Below are 19,285 nucleotides of genomic sequence, written 5' to 3'. Positions count from 1 at the left end.
TGAAGCATTTTCGTGTAGAGACTCCTCTTGGAGTTAAACGCCAGCTTTGGTGCCAGTTTGGGCGTTTAACTCCCATTCTTGTGCCAGTTCCGACGTTTAACGCTGGGAATTCTGAAGGTGAATTTGAACGACGGTTTGGGCCATCAAATCTCGGGCAAAGTATGGACTATCATATATTGCTGGAAAGCCCAGGATGTCTACTTTCCAACTCCATTGAGAGCGCGCCAATTGGGCTTCTGTAACTCTAGAAAATCCACTTCGAGTGCAGGGAGGTCAGAATCCAACAGCATCTGCAGTCCTTTTTAGTCTCTGAATCAGATTTTTGCTCAGGTCCCTCAATTTCAGCCAGAAAATACCTGAAATCACAGAAAAACACACAAACTCATAGTAAAGTCCATAAAAGTGAATTTTAACTAAAAACTAATAAAAATATACTAAAAACTAACTAGAACATACTAAAAACATACTAAAAACAATGCCAAAAAGCGTACAAAATATCCGCTCATCAACATGTTTGTGTACAATTGGGAATAAGTGGATGATGTTGAAGAATCTGGACTGGCTCCAGGATGGCATGCCTTTTAGATAGCCTTTTTTTCTATGTTTTCTTTTAAAATATTTTTCACATCTCACTGTGCGTTGATGGTGAAGTGTGGCGTTGAATCAAAATTGGTTCTAAATTTTTGTCTTCTAATTTTGAGGGCACGATGGATAGGAAGGAAAAAAGGTTATTTAGACATTTTGAAAATATTTATAGGAGGGTTTTGGTAAGTAGGTTAAACATTAGAGGTAATTAAGTGTAATACCAGTAAACCTCAAGGGAGGTAAGCATAATTTGGCTTTTTTCTATGTTATGTCTCTTTCTTGAGACCTTTTATTTTAGGTACGGTTGCATGTTGGTGCCTTTCATGCTGCCATCTTGTCTCATGACTTGTTGCTCAGTGTCTAGGTCCTATCCAAATTGGATGTTTAGCATGCAAAATATTTTTCATCCAAGAAAATACAAGTATTGTCATGTTGATACTTGGACATAACCTTGATTATATTTCGGGCAAATTGTAGAAGTCAATGTGTTTTCCCTTTAATTTATTGATTTAAATCTTGAGCTATCGTAACAAGCTCTTCTTCTTTCAATGAAAAATAAGCATGTGCATTGTGTGATGTTGGAGATAAGCTCTTCTTCTTCTTGAGCATGAAAAATAAGCTCTTCTTCCTAATTGGTGGATGTTTTTGATTCATTGTAGCGATGTTCACTCCTTGTGCAAACAGTAAGCTGAAGCATAAGAGGGATAAAAAACAAACTGAAACCCAATGTTGGGAGGAGGAAAAGCAAGAGAATCATGGTAACAAGATCCTTAAAGACCCTTCTCTCAAGGGGGTCTTATTAAAAAGGTTATTTTCTCCCTCACAATTCCATCCTTTGTGCTCTGGATATTTACATTTGTATTTGATATCTAATTCAATTTGTGTTTAAGTTAATATATTTTGATGTATAATGTGTTATTGTAACATTGTATTATTGTTGCTTGGACTCAATTTGAATATTGGATGCTAACCTGTACCAATATAAATCATATTCAAAAGGAAGAATTTTAAACATTTAGGATATATAGGCATGTGGCTGTCCTAAAACAACTGGCCCAGTGTTCTACTCTATCAACACAGACTAGAGTTGGCTGCCACCCATCCTAAATACCTGACTTATCGACTGGGTGGGTCAGGCTAGCCTATCATAGGTGAAGGCTGAAGTTATTCTCTATCCGGGGAATGTGTCTTTTCTTTCCTTGAAAAGTTTCATTAAATATAGGATAAACTACCATTTTAGCACTCAGGAGATTCTGGTTCCTGCAAACTAGCTCTCAAGAGAAAGAAGACATTCATGGCTCTTAAAAGATCATAAAAGTTTCACAAACTTTACCAAATATGATTTAGGGCTAATTAGGGATAATGTGCATAGTGCCATGTCAATACATAACATGCCCGCTGATGTCAATGGTGAAGAGATCATAATTTGTGAAGTTTGTCAAACTTTTATGATCTTTCAGGGGGTCACAAGGGTTTTTCTTTCTTTCGGGTGTCAAAATGGTGGTTTTCCCTTAAATGAGATATTTTAAATTTGTGAGAATTTTACAAATTACATTTGCATCTGATATTTTTTGTCTTGTTATAGTATGTCGTATGCCTTGATTTATGCTTTTACATCCTAAGGTAGAATAAATAGTTTAAGTATGATTTTCTTTCTTATAGACAAAGCTTCAGGAGTGTGATGAATCAATGGGGCCCAAAGAAGATGGTACTACAATGATGTGGCTTGCAGGAATTCCTGTAGCACCTTGCTATTGGGGATCAAAAGGTGGAATATATTTCGTTCTTCAAAATGCCTCCCTGGTTGCTTCTTATGTTGGGAAGGTATTCTTTTTATATATTTTTATAATATGTAAAAAGTTGAAAGTTGATTTGGGCTTGTAATGAAAAGATTTCTGTGCCTCTCTTCTGTTAGTTTAATTTACTTCCATTTTTCTTATCAAGTTCAATTCCAGTTCTGTTTTCTTTTTCAGATTAGTAGTGATATGAATGAAACTAATACTTTGTAATTTGCATTCTATATTTAAGTTCATTTTTATTTTGTGAACTCTTCCAGAGGTACCAGATTTTGAATCCAGACGAGCATGCCAATTTCCTGCGAAGGAAAAACAAGAACCCTTATGATTATAGGCCTGATATTGTGCATGAGGTTAGTAAGACCACCCCCATTCTCCCTCTTTTGTCTCTCTGTTGTGTGATTGACTAACTCTAGAACCTTACTTTGGTTGTTGATCTGTTCATATTCCTCTGTCCTGGTTTGATATAAATATTGTTCCTTTGTTCTATGAATATTTACGTTTTTTTACTGCATTCATTTTGATTTGAATTTAATCTAATCTAATAGGGTGTTTTATTGTCTTTTTTCTTCCCTTTTATCAAGAAGCCATTGTTTTATTTTTTTTTCTTTCTGTTTTTAACTTTCTTTTATAAACATTATGTTTAGGCCCTTCTTCAAATTATGGGTAGTAGGCTTTGCATAGCCGGTAGGGTACATGGTGTATTCATTAAAACTGATGAAGGAATACTTATCCGAGTTGAAGCAAACACCCAGATACCAAAGACTCTTGGAAGCTTTTGCAACATGATGGGTGAGCTTCTTATATCCAATAAATCTGTTATTCCGTTCCTCATTTGTTATCATGGTTCATCATCAAATTCATGTATCTAATTTGTTCTTATTTTCTTGAATCTTTAATTGTAATTTTAGCTGAGCTACTGGAAAAGTTCAGCATCAAATCAAAGGGTAATTATGGAAAACTTTTGTGCCTAATTGAAAATCCTGTAACTCAACACTTACCTGTTAACTCTCGTAAGATTGGTGAGTTTCTTTATCTAAACTGCTGATATTTTCATCAATATTATAAAAATTCTTATATGTAGCTTTTCTATTGTTTAGGGCTTTCCGTCAATTCCCCTAAGGCTGTTCAAATTAATGACTATGTCACCGCTGCCAATCATGATGAGAACCTTGTGTTTGTGGTATGCTTAATGCTTTCGTATACATTTTCCTATGGCAGTGTTAGGTAACAAAATGAAAGCGACAGACAGAGACAGGGACATGGACACAAACTTTAGTGCTAACTAGTTTTGCGATAGTGGAGGACAAGGAAAAATATTTTAAGTGGACATGATTGCTCCTAGCTGGGCCACTGCCGGAAAAGTAAAAATAATTTTATATTTGGATATTTGATGCAAAAAGATCTTTTTATCTATCAATTATGTTTGAGTTTAATAATATGAAAGTATTTTTTGTTTATTTATTATGTGAAAGCATCATTATTTTTTTCGGAAAAATAGTTTTTTTTTTTTAAAAAAGATGTAAATTGTAACTTTTTAAAAAAGATTTTTTTTTATCTAAGACTTTTACTTTTTTTATCAGAAATTTGCTAAACACTTTAAAAAAAAGATATTTTTCGTTGAATTTTTTTTCTATCAACTTAATGGCATCCGAAAAAGTATTTATATTTTTAACTTAAGTAAAATAGATTTTTTTTTTAAAAAATGTAATTGTAGCTTTTTAAAAAAAACCTTTTTTTCTAATACTTTTATTACTATTAAAAATTTATCAAATACGTTAAAAAATGAAAACAAAAAGATCTTGTCATTAAAAAAAATATTTTTTTTCAACAACTTAATGGTACTCAAACAAGCACTTAGTTGGTAGATAGCTACAAGAATCAAGTTTCTTACTTTCTGATTTCTGTTATACGAATATTTGTAGTTTCTACATTACCCTTGAGTGCTGGGACTTGTCTGAGACGTATCTGTGTTGCGTTGGAGAAGAATCAGAAGATTCACTGATTAACATTTCTACTTATTTTTTGTACATATTGGTAACATCAATTCTGCTAACTATAGACCCAAGGGGTTAGCTCAGTAAAATTGTTGTTAGTTTATTATTCTGGGAACAATTCTTTTTCAATTATTTTGGGCTGTTTCTCTCCCAAGGATGCAAATGACACTTAATGAACTCACTCTCTTTTAGCCACTTATAACTAGTAATTGCTTTGGGGCTGTTTATCTCCCAAGAATCTTAACAATAATTGTCATGTTCATGTTGCATCAGGGCTGGCTTTGATTTTCAATTAAAGTCACTTGTTAAAAAAAAGGAGAGTAATCAATTACGCGCTATTTGATAACAACGTTAGAACGTATAACTGTTTGGTTACCGTATACCCATCATATATTCCCCTTGATGATGTGAAAGGGGTGTATCATTTTTTTCCTTTTGTAACGGCTATTCTTTTTCGTTGTCTTTATTTTTTTATTTTCTTTTTCTTGTTATTATTTACAAAAAGAATGAATATTCACCTTAAAGAGGAATAAGCATGCATTGCTTATAAAGTAAACATAATTGAACTTTTTACATATAAAATTCCCGATCGAAAAATAAAGTCAGGAAGCTAGACCAAGGAAGCAAACCTCCTGAAGGATTACTTGGTTATTAAATAAAAAAATACCTTTTTCGGCTTTTGATATTTAATTTTGTAAGACTAGTTAGTCTTTCTGTCAATGATCTCTTTTCAAAATATGCTTATGTGATACGTTAATCAATAATATATCCTCTATTTAATTTTTATAAGTAAAAACAATTTAAAAAACACTAATATTTCTTAGTTTTACGCGATAAATTTAGCTAATGTATTTAAAAAATATAATAAAAAATAAAAATAAAAACTAAACGGCATTGATAATTATTCTTAAAAGACGACGAGACTCCCAACAAAAATGAATTTGTTAATCCTAGTTGGTTTTTAATGGATGAATCAATATTTTAACATATTATGTAGGCTTATTTCGTTAATACAGATAAAAAATATTGACAAAGGGGCTAATTAGTCTCATAAAAATAAAGATCCGGAGCCGAAAATGATATTTTTTGTTGAGGACCTCGTTATTTTTGGAGATAATTGTCAGGACCATTTAAAGTTTTTTCTCGAATTTGTTTAAAGATGTTTATAGAAATAAAAGAACATGATTTTTATTCCTATAGGGACTAGCAAAATTGACTTGGCAGTCAAAGTGGGGCCAAGAATCTATTGCAACTAGCTCTAAACTAGATACTAGAAGGATAGTTAACTGGAAGGAAAAATTCCCTATTAGCAGGACAAATAAAGACTTTTTGCAAGGAATCAACTGTTTCCACACATAGGTAACCACTAGCCGGCAAAACCCTCTGAGATGTAATAATGGGAAGGAAGTCAAAGACTGACTGCCCTAAGGAATTTCTTGGTGTTAGCACTTTCCTTCTTATCCTTGTCACCTTGCCTTGGATCCTTACTCGCTGTTGGGATAGAAGCCAGCTTAGTCTCACTATGTTCAACTAAGCCACTTTGTCCCTTGCAAGAAGATCACTAGTATAAATGTTGGAAAAACTCAACAAAGGTTCAAACAAGAACCTGTTTAACAGAGGAAGCACCACAAATATTTTTCTCACAACTTGTGCGATTAAATAGGTAATACCAAAAATACTCCAAGTAGCAAATATAATGGCAGAAATTAAGTAATCAAACACCAAAATTTTATCGTGGGAAAATTCCTAAAAGAGGGACAAAAATCCCACAAGACCTAGTCCAGTGAAATCTTCCACTATCAAAATAATGGATACACAATCAGTCTTCCTAGTAGCACTAGGGCATCTCAACAATCAAAAAAATACATCATCAAAACTGATGGAATCAACATAAACCGTCCACAAAGTGGGTATCTCAATTCAGACAAAAGAAAAGACAATACAACTAGCAAACTATATCATAAGAAATTTCATAAGAAATGGAGCGAGTTTACTGGTTTAATCAGAAAAATGGCATGTCCTTTTCCTCCCAATTTTCTTCTTCTTTCAGTCGAAGCCCCTGCTTCGTTTCTTTCTTTCTTTTTTCAAATTGAGTCTTAAAACTCTGTCTCCCGCTCGTGGCTTTCAGCTACTTCTTTCTTTTCTTTTCTTTTTTTAATTTGTTTTTAACTTGTGGCCCCACTTAGTTGGGGACCCACTAATAAATCTTCCTCTTACCAGCTCAAGTGGGAATAGGCTGCTCTACCAAACCCACCTTCTCTTTGTAGGAATCAAACTTCACTGCACGTAAACTCTTAGTCATTATATTTGAACCATTATCATCAGTATGGATATTCTCAAGTGCATATGACTTCATCTCAAGCACTTGACGTATCCAATGATGCCTCACCTCTATGTGCTTCGATAAAGAATGAAATGTTGGATTCTTGCTGAGATGGATAGCACTCTGACTGTCACAAAATAACACAAACTTCTCTTGATTGATACCTAATTCTTGTAGAAATCTTTTCATCTACAAGAGTTCCTTAGAAGCTTCAACAACAGCAATGTATGTTGCCTCTATAGTAGACAAAGCAACACGTTTCTGAAGTCGAGATTGCCAGTATACAGCTCCCCCTACAAAATTTATCATATAACCAGAAGTAGACTTTCTTGAATCAAGATCTCCAGCTATATCCACATTTGTGTAACCATCCAACACAAGTTGGCCACTCCCAAAGCATAAACAAACTCTCGAAGTACCATTAAGGAATCTGAGAATCCACTTCACTGCTTGCTAGTGTTCCTTGCCAGGATTAGAGAGAAACCGACTAATAATTCCAATGGCATGAGCAATATCTGACCTAATACAAACTATAGCATACATCAAACTGCCAACTACAGATGCATATGGAATCTTCTTCATTTCTGCTTTCTCTTTCTCACTTTTAGGACATTTCCGTGAAGTCAACTTGAAATGATTAGCAAGTGGAGTACTAACAGGTTTGGAATTACTCATGCTAAACCTCTCTAAAACCTTCTCAATATACTTCTGCTACGATAACCATAGTTTTTCATTCTTCCTGTCATGAGTGATACTCATGCCAAGAATTTTCTTGCAAGACCCAAATCCTTCATAGCAAAGGATATGTTCAAGTCTTTCTTAAGACTTTCAATCTTTTTAGTGTCATGACCAACAATCAACATGTTATCAACATAAAGCAAGAGAATTATAAAACCACCATTAGAGAATTTCTTAACATACACACAATGATAAGAAGAAGTCTTACTATACCCATGACCTTCCATGAAGGAATCAAACTTCGTGTATCACTGCCTTGGCACTTGCTTCAGCCCATATAAGCTCTTCTTCAACTTGCATACAACGTGATCCTTTCCTTTATCCTCAAAACCCTCTGGTTGTTCCATGTAAATTTCTTCATCTATGTCAACATGAAAGAATGCAATCCTCACATCAAGCTGCTCAACCTCTAAATTTAAGCTAGCCACCAATCCAAGCACAACTCGAATAGAGGACATCTTCACAATTGGAGAAAAAATCTCCTTAAAACCAATACCTTTCATTTGCTCAAAACCTTTCACAGCCAATCAAGCTTTGTACCTTGGCCGTGAGACATTTTCATCTTCTTTCAATTTAAACACCCATTTATTTTTGAATGCTCTCTTACTTTTCGGTAGCATCACCAATTCAAATGTATGATTCTTATGCAAGGATTTCATTTCTTCTTGTATGGCCTTCAACCAATCTTTCTTATGCTCATCAGACATAGCTTCCTGGTAGCTCTCTGACTCCCCAATCTTAGTGTTCATCACATACTCATGAGGAGAGTATTTCTGAGAAAGATGACGCTCTCTAATAGATCTTCTCAATTCAAGCTCAACTGGTAGTTTAAGTGGGACTTCAACATTTGGTGGTACTTCTGCAACTAGCACCTCAGGTTGAGGTGTAAGTTCATCATGTAAATTATCACCATCATTATCAACTTGTACATCTCCCCCATCAACAGGAGGTCTAGTGGAAGGACTATGTTCATCATCAACAGAACGTCTAACAGTTATTGTTAGTTTGTCTGTCTTCTCAAGGTCTTCAATAGTTTAGTCGTCGAGAAAAATCACATATCGACTTGTAATATGTGGACTAATACAATATAGACATGTGGCTTCATTAATCTCAGTCAATTAACAATTAAATAATTTTAGAAACTTAAAATTTAATGAATTTTAAAAGTATATTAAATATTATTTGTATAAAATACGAATACGTATATACTTTAATCGTATATGATTAACTATGGTTAAGTATTTTTTATTATTAAAATTAATACAAAATTAAAATGAAAAACCTCTTCCCTTTCCCATCAGAGTTATCTTCCCAAAACACCCACCAGTTAATGTTTTTTGTTCTAAGTCATATTCCTAAACACTCAACCCTTTCAGATCTGAACCTTTCCTAAACATTCCCTTCTATCTCTTGCGCCTTCATCTATCTCCATCTCCATCACTCATCGTTAGCCTCCGTGACCACGCCCACTGTCTTCGCTTTCAACAGCAGTGTCGCTGCCGTCTATCACGTCCTGAGCCTCCGTGACCCCTGTGTTTGCCGCCTCCGATCCACCAGCGTAGCAGTATTCTCCATCACCGTCTCTGACGTCCACACCCCTGGCATTAGGTTAGGTGTTCATCCTCTGTTCAAACAATGAATTTCATTTTTTTTGGTTCTCTGGGCTTATTTCGATGCTTGCATGTTCAAACCGTGAGTTTCATTTTGTTGATTTCTTTATGGATCAAATTTGCTGCCATGGATACAATATTTTGAGCTGTATATCTACTATATAGATTTATCAATTAGATTAATTACACTATATGTTGTGATTGATTCTGGAATCTGAAGTAATTACTCGCCTAATTGAAATATCTTTTCAGTTGTTGAGCTAGTACAAGTTCACTGTTTAATCCTAAAATTGCTATTTGGATTCTTCTTTAATTATCACTCCAAATTACAGAAGAAACAATAAATGATTGGTTGTGTGTAGACCAATTCCATGAAAAGCGTTTGCATTAGTCCAACAGGTTGCTGATTACTTTTGGTTCCTTGAAATAGTCTTCATATTTTTCATCCATACACATTTTAAGATTTTGTTTAACAATGAGAAATTAAAACATTATTCATAATAAATTATTGTCAATTTAACAGATTAAAGTTTTAGGAAGAAAAGAATGAAGAAAAGGAAGAGAAGAAAAGCTTAAAGAGCGAATTTAATATTTAATTTTCTCTTGAATGCAGCTGAGTTATGTTTGATGTTTCAGAATTCGACCTATCATAAAACTCGGTTAAGATTTTTTTTTTTCATTTTTGTTTGGAGTTTCGGAACTTGACAAATCATGGCGGTCTAATTTAATTGAATTTTTGTGTTTTAAGACAGTTTCATCATTTTCATTCTTAATTTTTTTATCTAATTTAATTTCGTTGTGTTTGTCTTCCATCTCTCATGTCTATAGGCATTTAAAAAGTTTCATGTTCAGTTTAAGTGGTATCTCTTCTCTGATTATCATGAGTTGTGCAGAGATATTATTAGTTTCAATCCATCACATCTTCATTGTCAATCTACAAACTACACCCAAATAAAAAGGAGAGAGTTAGCTGGTTTCACTTTCAGTCGGCCAAAATTGCCTAATTTTTGTGAATTAGCCTGTATGTAAGACAGAAGGAGCATTGTGGGCTACGACTTAAATTTGGAGAAAGAGAAGAAGTTGGGGATCAATTATTTTTTTTGTAACGTATTTAAATGAGTAAGTATTTGAAGTTATTCACACCTTTAAAACTGATTACTAACATATTATTTATTTATTGTCATTATTATTATTAAGCATAATGGTAAAGCAAAGTATTATCTCATTTAAGAGTTTTTTCAAGAAAGGTTGAAAAGTTAAATTGTATATTATTTACTTGAATAATAATACTAATGGTCAACAAATATTTTTAATATACGTGTAATTTCTAACAAATATTTTTTATCTATTTATATTATTTTTTATATTTAACAAAAGAAATTATCACATAATCTCATCAGTATTACTTTTCTAAAATCATTCTTTTGAAAAAAATTCTAGAAACAAATAAATAATTTGTTTTAAAATTTGAATTGAACTTGATTAGTATTAAATTAATTACTGATTGTCATCATTTAAGTATAAAGACAATAAATTAAATTAATGTAGTAACGTATTAATAATCATACAAATAAAGTATAAAGTAGTAACGTATTAATAATTTAATAAGGTATGTTTAAAGACAATAAATTAAATTAATGTATCTTTAAATGGAAATACCGAAATAGTTGTTCTTTAAAATAAAAAAAAATTATAAAGACATTAATTTGGGCATAAAAACAATGGCTTCAATTGTATTATGCTACTAAATATGCATGGATCATAATTTGAGAAAGGTGTGGGTAGATTTAAAAATTTTTAATATTTGCATGCTTATCTAACTCATCATGAAATTGAATTTATACATATATTAATAAGTTATTAATTCAATTGAATGCATTAACACATGAATCCATCATGATTTTGAGCCATTAATTGAATTGAATTCATTCACATGCATGAGTCCATTATGAAATTAAAATCATATATGTATTAACAAGTCAAGACTCATGAAAAGTAATACTCAAATTAAGTATTTAATTTCTAAAAAAATATTTATTAAAAACTCAAATTATAAAAGTAAAGAAACTTGTATTTCAAATTCCAAAAACAAATATTAAAAACTACACATAACAATCTCAACAATTCTACCACATTGTTTCAAAAAAATTTAAATCTAAATAAAATTATTTTTTAACTAAATTCTTATTTTTCTCTTCAATCTTCTTGTAGTTCTTCTCTGCAGCTTTCAAAATAATTTCTTGTTTTGTATTGTATAGTTTGATAACCAAATCAAGAGCAATGCGCATTCTTATTGTGTTGTCAATCTAAAATTGAAATATAAAATAATAAGTAACAAGTCGTGAATTTAAAACTAATTAATAATTATTTAATAATATTAAAGTGTGCATACCTTGATGGAATAATTGTTATTTTTAGCACAATCTTTCATCCAAGTTGCTACCCAAATTCTACAATCATTACTATTTTAATAGTATAGAAAAAAATCACATATAAAAAAGTATACAACATAATATTAAGAGAAATAAAATAGAGATAAGATTAGATCATTACGAGCCAATTTTTTGTTCTCCTATTTCTATATGCTTTGGATCAACGAAACGAGAAACTTTAGGCCTAACAGTGGTTTCAAGATCATAAAATGAGTCATCTTGAAGCATCTCTTCAGTATACATAGCCTGTTAATTGGTTAAGTTAAATTAGTTAAATACTACTCCTATACAAAAGCTTGCATATGAATCATAGATGTTAACATTATAAATTTAAATAATTACCAGCTTCCTAATATTAAAATCCTTTCTCTCCATTTTTTCATAGTTTGCCTTAGAGTCCAACCAAATTATATGATGTTCGTGCATATCAAACACAACAAGATACCAATAGATGTTGTCTTCATTGACAGGTACAAATATAAAGTTTAAAATCAAATTAAATAAATTTTAATAAAAGTAACTATTGAATATTGAGGTTATATTTAGTTCAAGTTAAAGTATTTTTACCTTATGAAGAGTTTCTACCTTTCTCATAAAAGATTTTTGATACTGTACTATCATTTTGGAAGGAGGATTTTTTCCCATGAGTTCAAGTTTCTAAACAATAATAAAAATATATATTAACGATATGTAACATAATATATAAGAATAAAACATGTAATTAATAATTAATTATTTACAGAAAATACAGTAGGCATATCTTTTCTCATTAGTTCGCATATGAGCATACACACATAGTATCTAAATAGAAAAAGATCAGATTCAATTGGCTCATTTTTTTAGACAATAAAACATGAAAGTAATATAATTATATTTATTTTTTAAAAAGTGATAATTAAAAAAATACTTACATCTTCATCAATCCACCCTTGGGAATTAAGTTGAAAAAAACTGTTCCTATTTGCATCAAACTTGAAACCTCTGGCTAAAATTTCATGTTTGTCATGATTTTTTTTTGCAATAAAAAATGTAAATTATATGTATGGTTGATATCATGTTTAGCTACTAATTTTATCTTCTTTGTCAGATCCAAATATATATGTGGCCACTTGTATGTCTGTTTCATCTAATTTCATTCCAGCAGGTGGTCTAAATACAACTAGAAGCCACTGTAATTGAACCAATACATAAAAATAAATTAAAAAATTCTTATAACATTAAAATTTTAGAATGCAAGAAAATTTAAAATATTCAAAAGATTCACTTAAAAAAAAGAACAAAAAATTGTAACTTACAAATGGTGCTTCAATTCCAGAATCATTTCGATGCAAATTTAAGTTGGACAAAGTGTTGTGGTTGATGGAATATCCAGTTGGAGAACCTTTACCCAACAAAGACTTTGGAATTTCAGTTGGTGACGACTTTGGAGAATAGAGTTTTTTTCCCAACTGAAACCGAACCTTTGCGTGGTAATTCTTTTTTACGCCCATCATTAGTATTAGTCTTCTTGACTATTGTTTTAGCACTTTTGTCTACGGGAGACTTGAGTTTTTCCATAATAGCATCAGTTAGTGGTGTGCTGGGAATATGGGATGCAAAGGGAAGAAGATATGTAACACCCTAACTACCAAAGTACATGCTTGCAGCTGCATGATTCTGATAGATCAGACATTACGACGACTCTTATACTATTTAATACTAAAAGGATTTAAGCAAATTTTCATAAGAGAGCATACACCTGACTCTATCATTGATAGTGCGACTCGTTCTCTCTGAAACTCCATTATGTTGAGGAGTCTTAGGAACCGTCTTCTCAAGCTTGATCTCATGTCCTTTATAATACTCTTCAAACGGACCCTGTATTTACCACCATTTTCTATTCGAATACATTTTAATTTCCTTCCTGTTTCTCTTTCAACACTTGCATGAAAGTGTTTGAAGATACTGAGTATCTGGTCTTTAGATTTTAAAACAAAAGTCCACACTTTCAAGAATAATCATCAATAAAAGTAACAAAGTATGATGCACCACCTAGTGTCTTAGCATCTATAGTGCAAACATCAATGTGAACTAAATCTAGAACATGTGATCTCCTATGAGGTCCAGAATTGTGAAATGATACTCTATCATGCTTTCCAACAAAATAATTAGTATAAGTATTTAAAGTTGTACCTTTCACTAGAAGTGAATTCTTCTTGGCTAAGACGTTTAGTCCTTTCTCGCTCAAGTGACCAAGACGTATATGCCACAAATCAAAAGAGAAATCATTAGCTACATTCACCTTTTCTTTGCACAACTTTGTTTGCAATAGGTAGAGAGTAGTGAGACTATTGTCTTCTTTAGTAACGATGAGAGCCCCTTTGGTAATCTTGCATTTTTCACTACCAAAGGAAGTGTAATACCCCTCTTGATCCAATGCCTTCACTGAAATAAGATTGAACTACATATCTGGCGCATGCCTAACATTCTTCAACTGCAACTTACATCCCATGTTGGTTTCAAGCCATATATCACTCATACCAATGATATTACACACTTATTTATCTCCCAATTTGATCTTGCCAAAATTTCCAGTAGTATAGGAAGTGAAAAATTCACGCCTTGGAGTGACATACCATGAGGCACCAGAGTCCATAAACCAAGTGAAATCATCACAGACAAGATTCACATAATTTTCATCATATGTGATAAGAAAATTTTCACAAAAAATAAAAGAAAAAGTAACGAGTAAAAGTTAAAAGGAATTAAACTAGAAACAATTAAGGCAATGAATTAGGAAAAGAAAGTAAATTTAATTGTTAAAAAGATCTTGGCAAGGGTTGAGGGTTAAAGATAACCATCCTTATTACTAACCACAACATGATAATTACAAAGAGTAAACATAATTCGTCAACCTCTACAAATTGAGAAAAATTAGTTAGGTTTAATTAATCATAATCCACAAGTCCTAACTAACTTACTAATTGGATTAATAAAAGATTTGCGTTAGTGAAAATAAAATTAATTAATATCTCTAAATTATCAATCAATTTGGACATTAATAACTCAATGTCACCCGATTTCTCAACCCCAAGCCAAGAAAGATATAATCTACTCTATAACTAAGTCAAGCATTTTAACAAACACCTAGAGTGCATAAACATAAAACTTTATAAATTGCAAGAAATAGTAAAAACTATGACTATTCACTCGAAGAATTTAATAATAACTTAGAAGAATTTAATAATAACAACTCATCAAGTAATAATAAAACATAAAACATCAAATTTATTAATAAAAAAACATAAATCCAACAATAATTCATAAATTAAAATGATATAAACAACAAACTAACAAGATAATGCTAATAAACTAAGATAATAGAATAAGAAAATGTAAATAAAACTAAGCTAAAACAACATTAAAAACTAAAACAAGAGAGAATTAAAGTAGAAACTCTAAGAATTCTAGAGAGAAATTTGAGTTTATCTCTCTAAAGTTCACTAAAACATATTAAAAAACTAAATCTAAAAACTACTTGGTGTTTTCCTTGCATTTTCTCCTTAAATACTTTAAGAATCTGGTGCTTAAGGGCCTTTTTAGGATCCAAATCGCGACCTCATGTGCAGTGTTTAGTGAATCACATGCATTTAGGATGCGCACGCATCCTAGGATGCATATACACAAATCTTCGGATGCGTGCACGCAAATCATGCGTATATATATTAGGATGTCTACGCACAAGTCATGCATGTACATCTTAGGATGGGTACGCACAAATCATGTGTGTACATCTTAGGATGCATAAGCATCCATGTATTTCTTGACAACATTCATTTTCTTCATGCAATTCCCTCATTTTCATATTTTCTTCAATATTTGATACTACTAATGCCCAAAAAACCTGAAATATCTTAAACAAGAACGCATCACAGTATCAAATGGAATAAAATTAAAAAATTATATTCCTAGAAAGCATGAATTTAATCATAAAACTCAATGAAAAAATAAACACAAACATCTCTAAAATGTCAAAAACGCACAAGTTAATTCACAAACTCCAGTTTTTTTTTGCACAAAATAAAATGATAAAATGGAGTTTATCAATATTTCTGAGTATCATATGCCTTTTAAGACTATGACTCCTTTGTTGAGTCTACCTCCTTTTAGACTAGGCTGAACGAAATTCAGTTCATGGCCTCTTCTAAGGACCATGGTGTCCTTCTTCACGTCGGGGGGACTCTCCCCTATTCCTCTGTGGTGAGTGGAAACGGTGACGATCATCTTCTTGATGTCATCTATAACCTCATTCTAGGGTCCTTCTATCACGACAACCTCTTGTCATACGACTTTGAGAATGAGATTGTCATGATTATGATCACTCTGCAAGTTGACGTTTTAATTCTTGCACTCGATGGCGCATTTCTTGCATAGCATGAACATAATCTTCCCCTAAGCCAACGAAATGTTGGCCTATAGTGTTTTGAACTTCTTGACGTTCAAAACCTGGAGGACTTTCATGATGATGCTCCCGCTCATTGGGAACAGGAGTAATCTTAGTATCATGTCCACCATCCTCATTTTGTCCACTTTTTATATTATACCAGTACATATAAATTAGTAATCGTATCAAAACAATCACCTTAAATTAATAAGAATAATTTTGTTTTTTTAATTTATTATAGCCATTTTATTTCAATAGAAATTAAATATAATAAAAATTAAAATAGTAATATTTTTATTCTTGAAAATAGAATTTACTTAAAAATATAATATTCTTATCTTAAAGTACTATACTTCAAAGAGAAAATATGAGAAACTAATTTTTAGTTAATTAATATTAGAACAATCAAACGGATCTATTTAGACCTAATTGTATAAATCCTTTCTGGTTATATAGGGTGATTTTTTGTTTGATTGTTAATGAGCCTCGACTTTTAGATTTAGACTATTTATGGACAATTCAAATAGGTTATACAGCCTGATCCTTTTTAAAAAAAATTGGATAAAAATCTAATTTTAGGCTAAAAATATTTAAATAAAATAAATTCACTTTTAGACCAAAAAACTTAAACAAATGGAGGATTTTAGTTGGTGGATAAGTCTTCGAATTGGATAAAAAAATTATAAAAAAATACTAGATTCTTTTAAAAATACAAAAAAAAACAAATTGTATGCATATTTTGTCTAATTTGTTAATTTTTTTTTGGCTTGATCAGGTTCAATTAGTATAGTTCGAAGTTTTTTATGGATATAAAATTTTTAATTCAAAATTTAAACATCATATTTTTGAAAAAAAAAAATCTGCTAATGTAATATAGAGTAAAACTCCATCTCAACCCCTAACTATTTCGTTAACTCTCATTCTAGCCCTCATCGATTGGCAAATGACATTGCGCTCTCTAACGATTAATTCTGTCAGACATTTTACCCCCTTCGTTAATGTCTCTGTCCAAAGCTAATGGATTTTGCCTACGTGTCACATTAGCTGATGACATATCAAGGAACTATTCTAAGAGAAAAAACTCCCCCTGTCGTGTCAACAATATGCTGTAGTAAAATAGGATAATTAAACCCGTGAAAAATTTTTTAGGAGATACTTAAATTCCTAACTAATTTAAACATAGACACATAATCCCATAATGAACCATAAAATAGGAAAAATATCCCTAAATTTCAACAAGTTATTGTATTTGTTGCACTAACTGCTGGCCTTGGTTGGCAGTAGCCTCTACTCCTTGCTCCTCCTTCTCTTTCTTTTTTTTCTGTAATGTCCTGATTTAAATGCAGTAAAAGTTATCTCATCAAGTTCAATCCCTTTCAATCATTTTTTTCTTGATTTTCAATACAAATTTTATGTCCCCATCTTTGCAATATCCATCTACTAGTGTTGTGAATGTGATCTTGTGAACGTGATCTTACAAAGGTCATTGATCGGCAAATTGTACGTGATCAAATTCAACCTAATGCCTTAATTGATCATTACCTGAAAATTCTTCCAAACCAAATCAATTTTTCATATTTGCATTGTCCATCAATTAAAGTAGTAAAACTAACACCATTTGAGACTAACCCTTTCTTGCACATTTCATTAAACAAAATTTTTATATTATAAGAAGAAGAAGGAAGAGGAAGAGGAAAGAAGAAGAAGAAGTAAGGAACTAAGACTGCTACTAGCTAAGGCCGACAACCAGTATAGTAATAAATACAATGACTTGTTAAAATTTAGGGATACTTGTCCTACTTCATAGTTCATTGTAGATTTATGTATCTATGTTTAAATTAGTTACGGATTTAAGTGTCTCCTAAAATTTTTTCAAGGTTTTAATTGTCCTATTTTACTATAGTATATTACTGATATGGTAAGGACATTTTATCATTTGGAATGATTCCTTGATATGTCATCAGCTAACGTGATACATAGACAAAATTTATTAGTTCTGAACAGAAATATTAGCGAAGGGGTAAAATGTTCGACAGAGTTAATCGTTAGAGGCCGTAGTGTCATTTTTCAATCGATGAGGGGTGGAATGAGAGTTAGCGAAATAATTAGAGGTCGAGGTGGAATTTTACTCTTTAATCCATTTTAATAACTCTAGATAGGGGTGGCAAAACGGGTCGAACCCATCGGGCCAACCCGCCAAACTCGCTAAAAAAGACGGGTCGGACTAAGATTTGGAACCTGCCAAATTTAAAAAATTCGCAAAATACGCACCGTCAAATTTGTAGATTTTGGCGGAGTGGGACAAGCCGGCCCTCGCGGGCCAAAGATTTTTATTTTTGTTATTAAATAAAAGAGTTATTATTACTATAAAATTAATAATTTTGTATTTAATTTTTTAATTATTATTTTTTAGTTAATTTTAATGAATTTTATTTTTTAAAAAAAGAAAGAGTTAACTAGTCCACTAACCCACCAATACGTCTTAAAGTGGGACGAACTAACATTTTGAATCTACCTTAATTGATAGGGTGAATTGGGACAGACCGGCGTTTTGCGGAAAATAATTTATGAATGGAACCAAAAATGATGTTATGCAAGGTTATTGTAACATGGCGTGTTATCCCGAAATGTGGATCTGCCAAAAACAGGCTCTGAAAAATGCAACTTGCATTTTATTCATGAACAAAAATGAAACCAATGCATGGATGGGACGTGTATCTGCTGCACACTGAAAAATGCAAGTTGCGTTTTATTCATGAACAGAAATGAAACCAATGCATGGATGGTACGTGTCTTGGTCAACCTGCAAGCTGCACTCCACAATCGCAACTTGTGATTGTCAGTGACCCTTCCTGCATGTTTGACGCGTGTTCGTTGAATGGGTTTGGAGAGGGTTTTAAAAATGCAAAGTTCCAAACGCAGATAGAGAGGAAGGAGAGTGTAACGAAGAGAGTTGAAGCTGCGATGGAGGAGCATAGCAGTGTCGCCTATGGGAGGAAGAAGAAGAAATAATAGGCTGGGTTTAAGTTTATGAATAAAAAAAATGGTTCGTGATTTTACGTTACCTGAAGAACACATTATTGAGTATTTGGATCATCCTCAATGGGTAATATAATTTTTTTTGAATTTTATGATAAATAAATATATTTATTTTTAATTTATTTTTTTTATTTGAACAGTGTTATTGTTATTATTACTGTTAGTTAGTAACAACATTATTATTATTATTATTATTATTATTATTATTATTATTATTATTATTATTATTATTACTGTTAATTAGTTGCATTATTATTATTATTATGATTATTATTATTATTATTATTTACTGGTAGTTATTATTATTATTATTATTATTATTATTATTATTATTATTATTAC

The 19,285-nt window shown here is 31.7% G+C and overlaps 1 protein-coding gene across 1 annotated transcript in view; it reads left to right on the top strand.

Moving 5' to 3' along the window:
* Window positions 1–954: 954 nt before the first annotated feature.
* The window catches only part of LOC107484971 (uncharacterized), a 40,744-nt gene continuing 22,413 nt past the window's right edge, over window positions 955–19,285 (top strand). Inside the window, exons 1-6 of the mRNA XM_021140636.2 lie at window positions 955–1,392; window positions 2,248–2,409; window positions 2,642–2,734; window positions 3,029–3,173; window positions 3,293–3,403; window positions 3,482–3,564. Of these exons, the coding sequence (XP_020996295.1) occupies window positions 2,275–2,409; window positions 2,642–2,734; window positions 3,029–3,173; window positions 3,293–3,403; window positions 3,482–3,564 (567 nt within the window). The 5' untranslated portion in view covers window positions 955–1,392; window positions 2,248–2,274. The remainder of the gene's footprint in view (window positions 1,393–2,247; window positions 2,410–2,641; window positions 2,735–3,028; window positions 3,174–3,292; window positions 3,404–3,481; window positions 3,565–19,285) is intronic.

The sequence above is a fragment of the Arachis duranensis genome, chromosome 4, assembly GCF_000817695.3.
Source record: "Arachis duranensis cultivar V14167 chromosome 4, aradu.V14167.gnm2.J7QH, whole genome shotgun sequence".
Lineage (NCBI taxonomy): Eukaryota > Viridiplantae > Streptophyta > Magnoliopsida > Fabales > Fabaceae > Arachis > Arachis duranensis.
The sequence above is the reverse complement of the archived record's forward strand: the minus strand, read 5'-3'. Positions and strand labels throughout refer to the sequence as shown.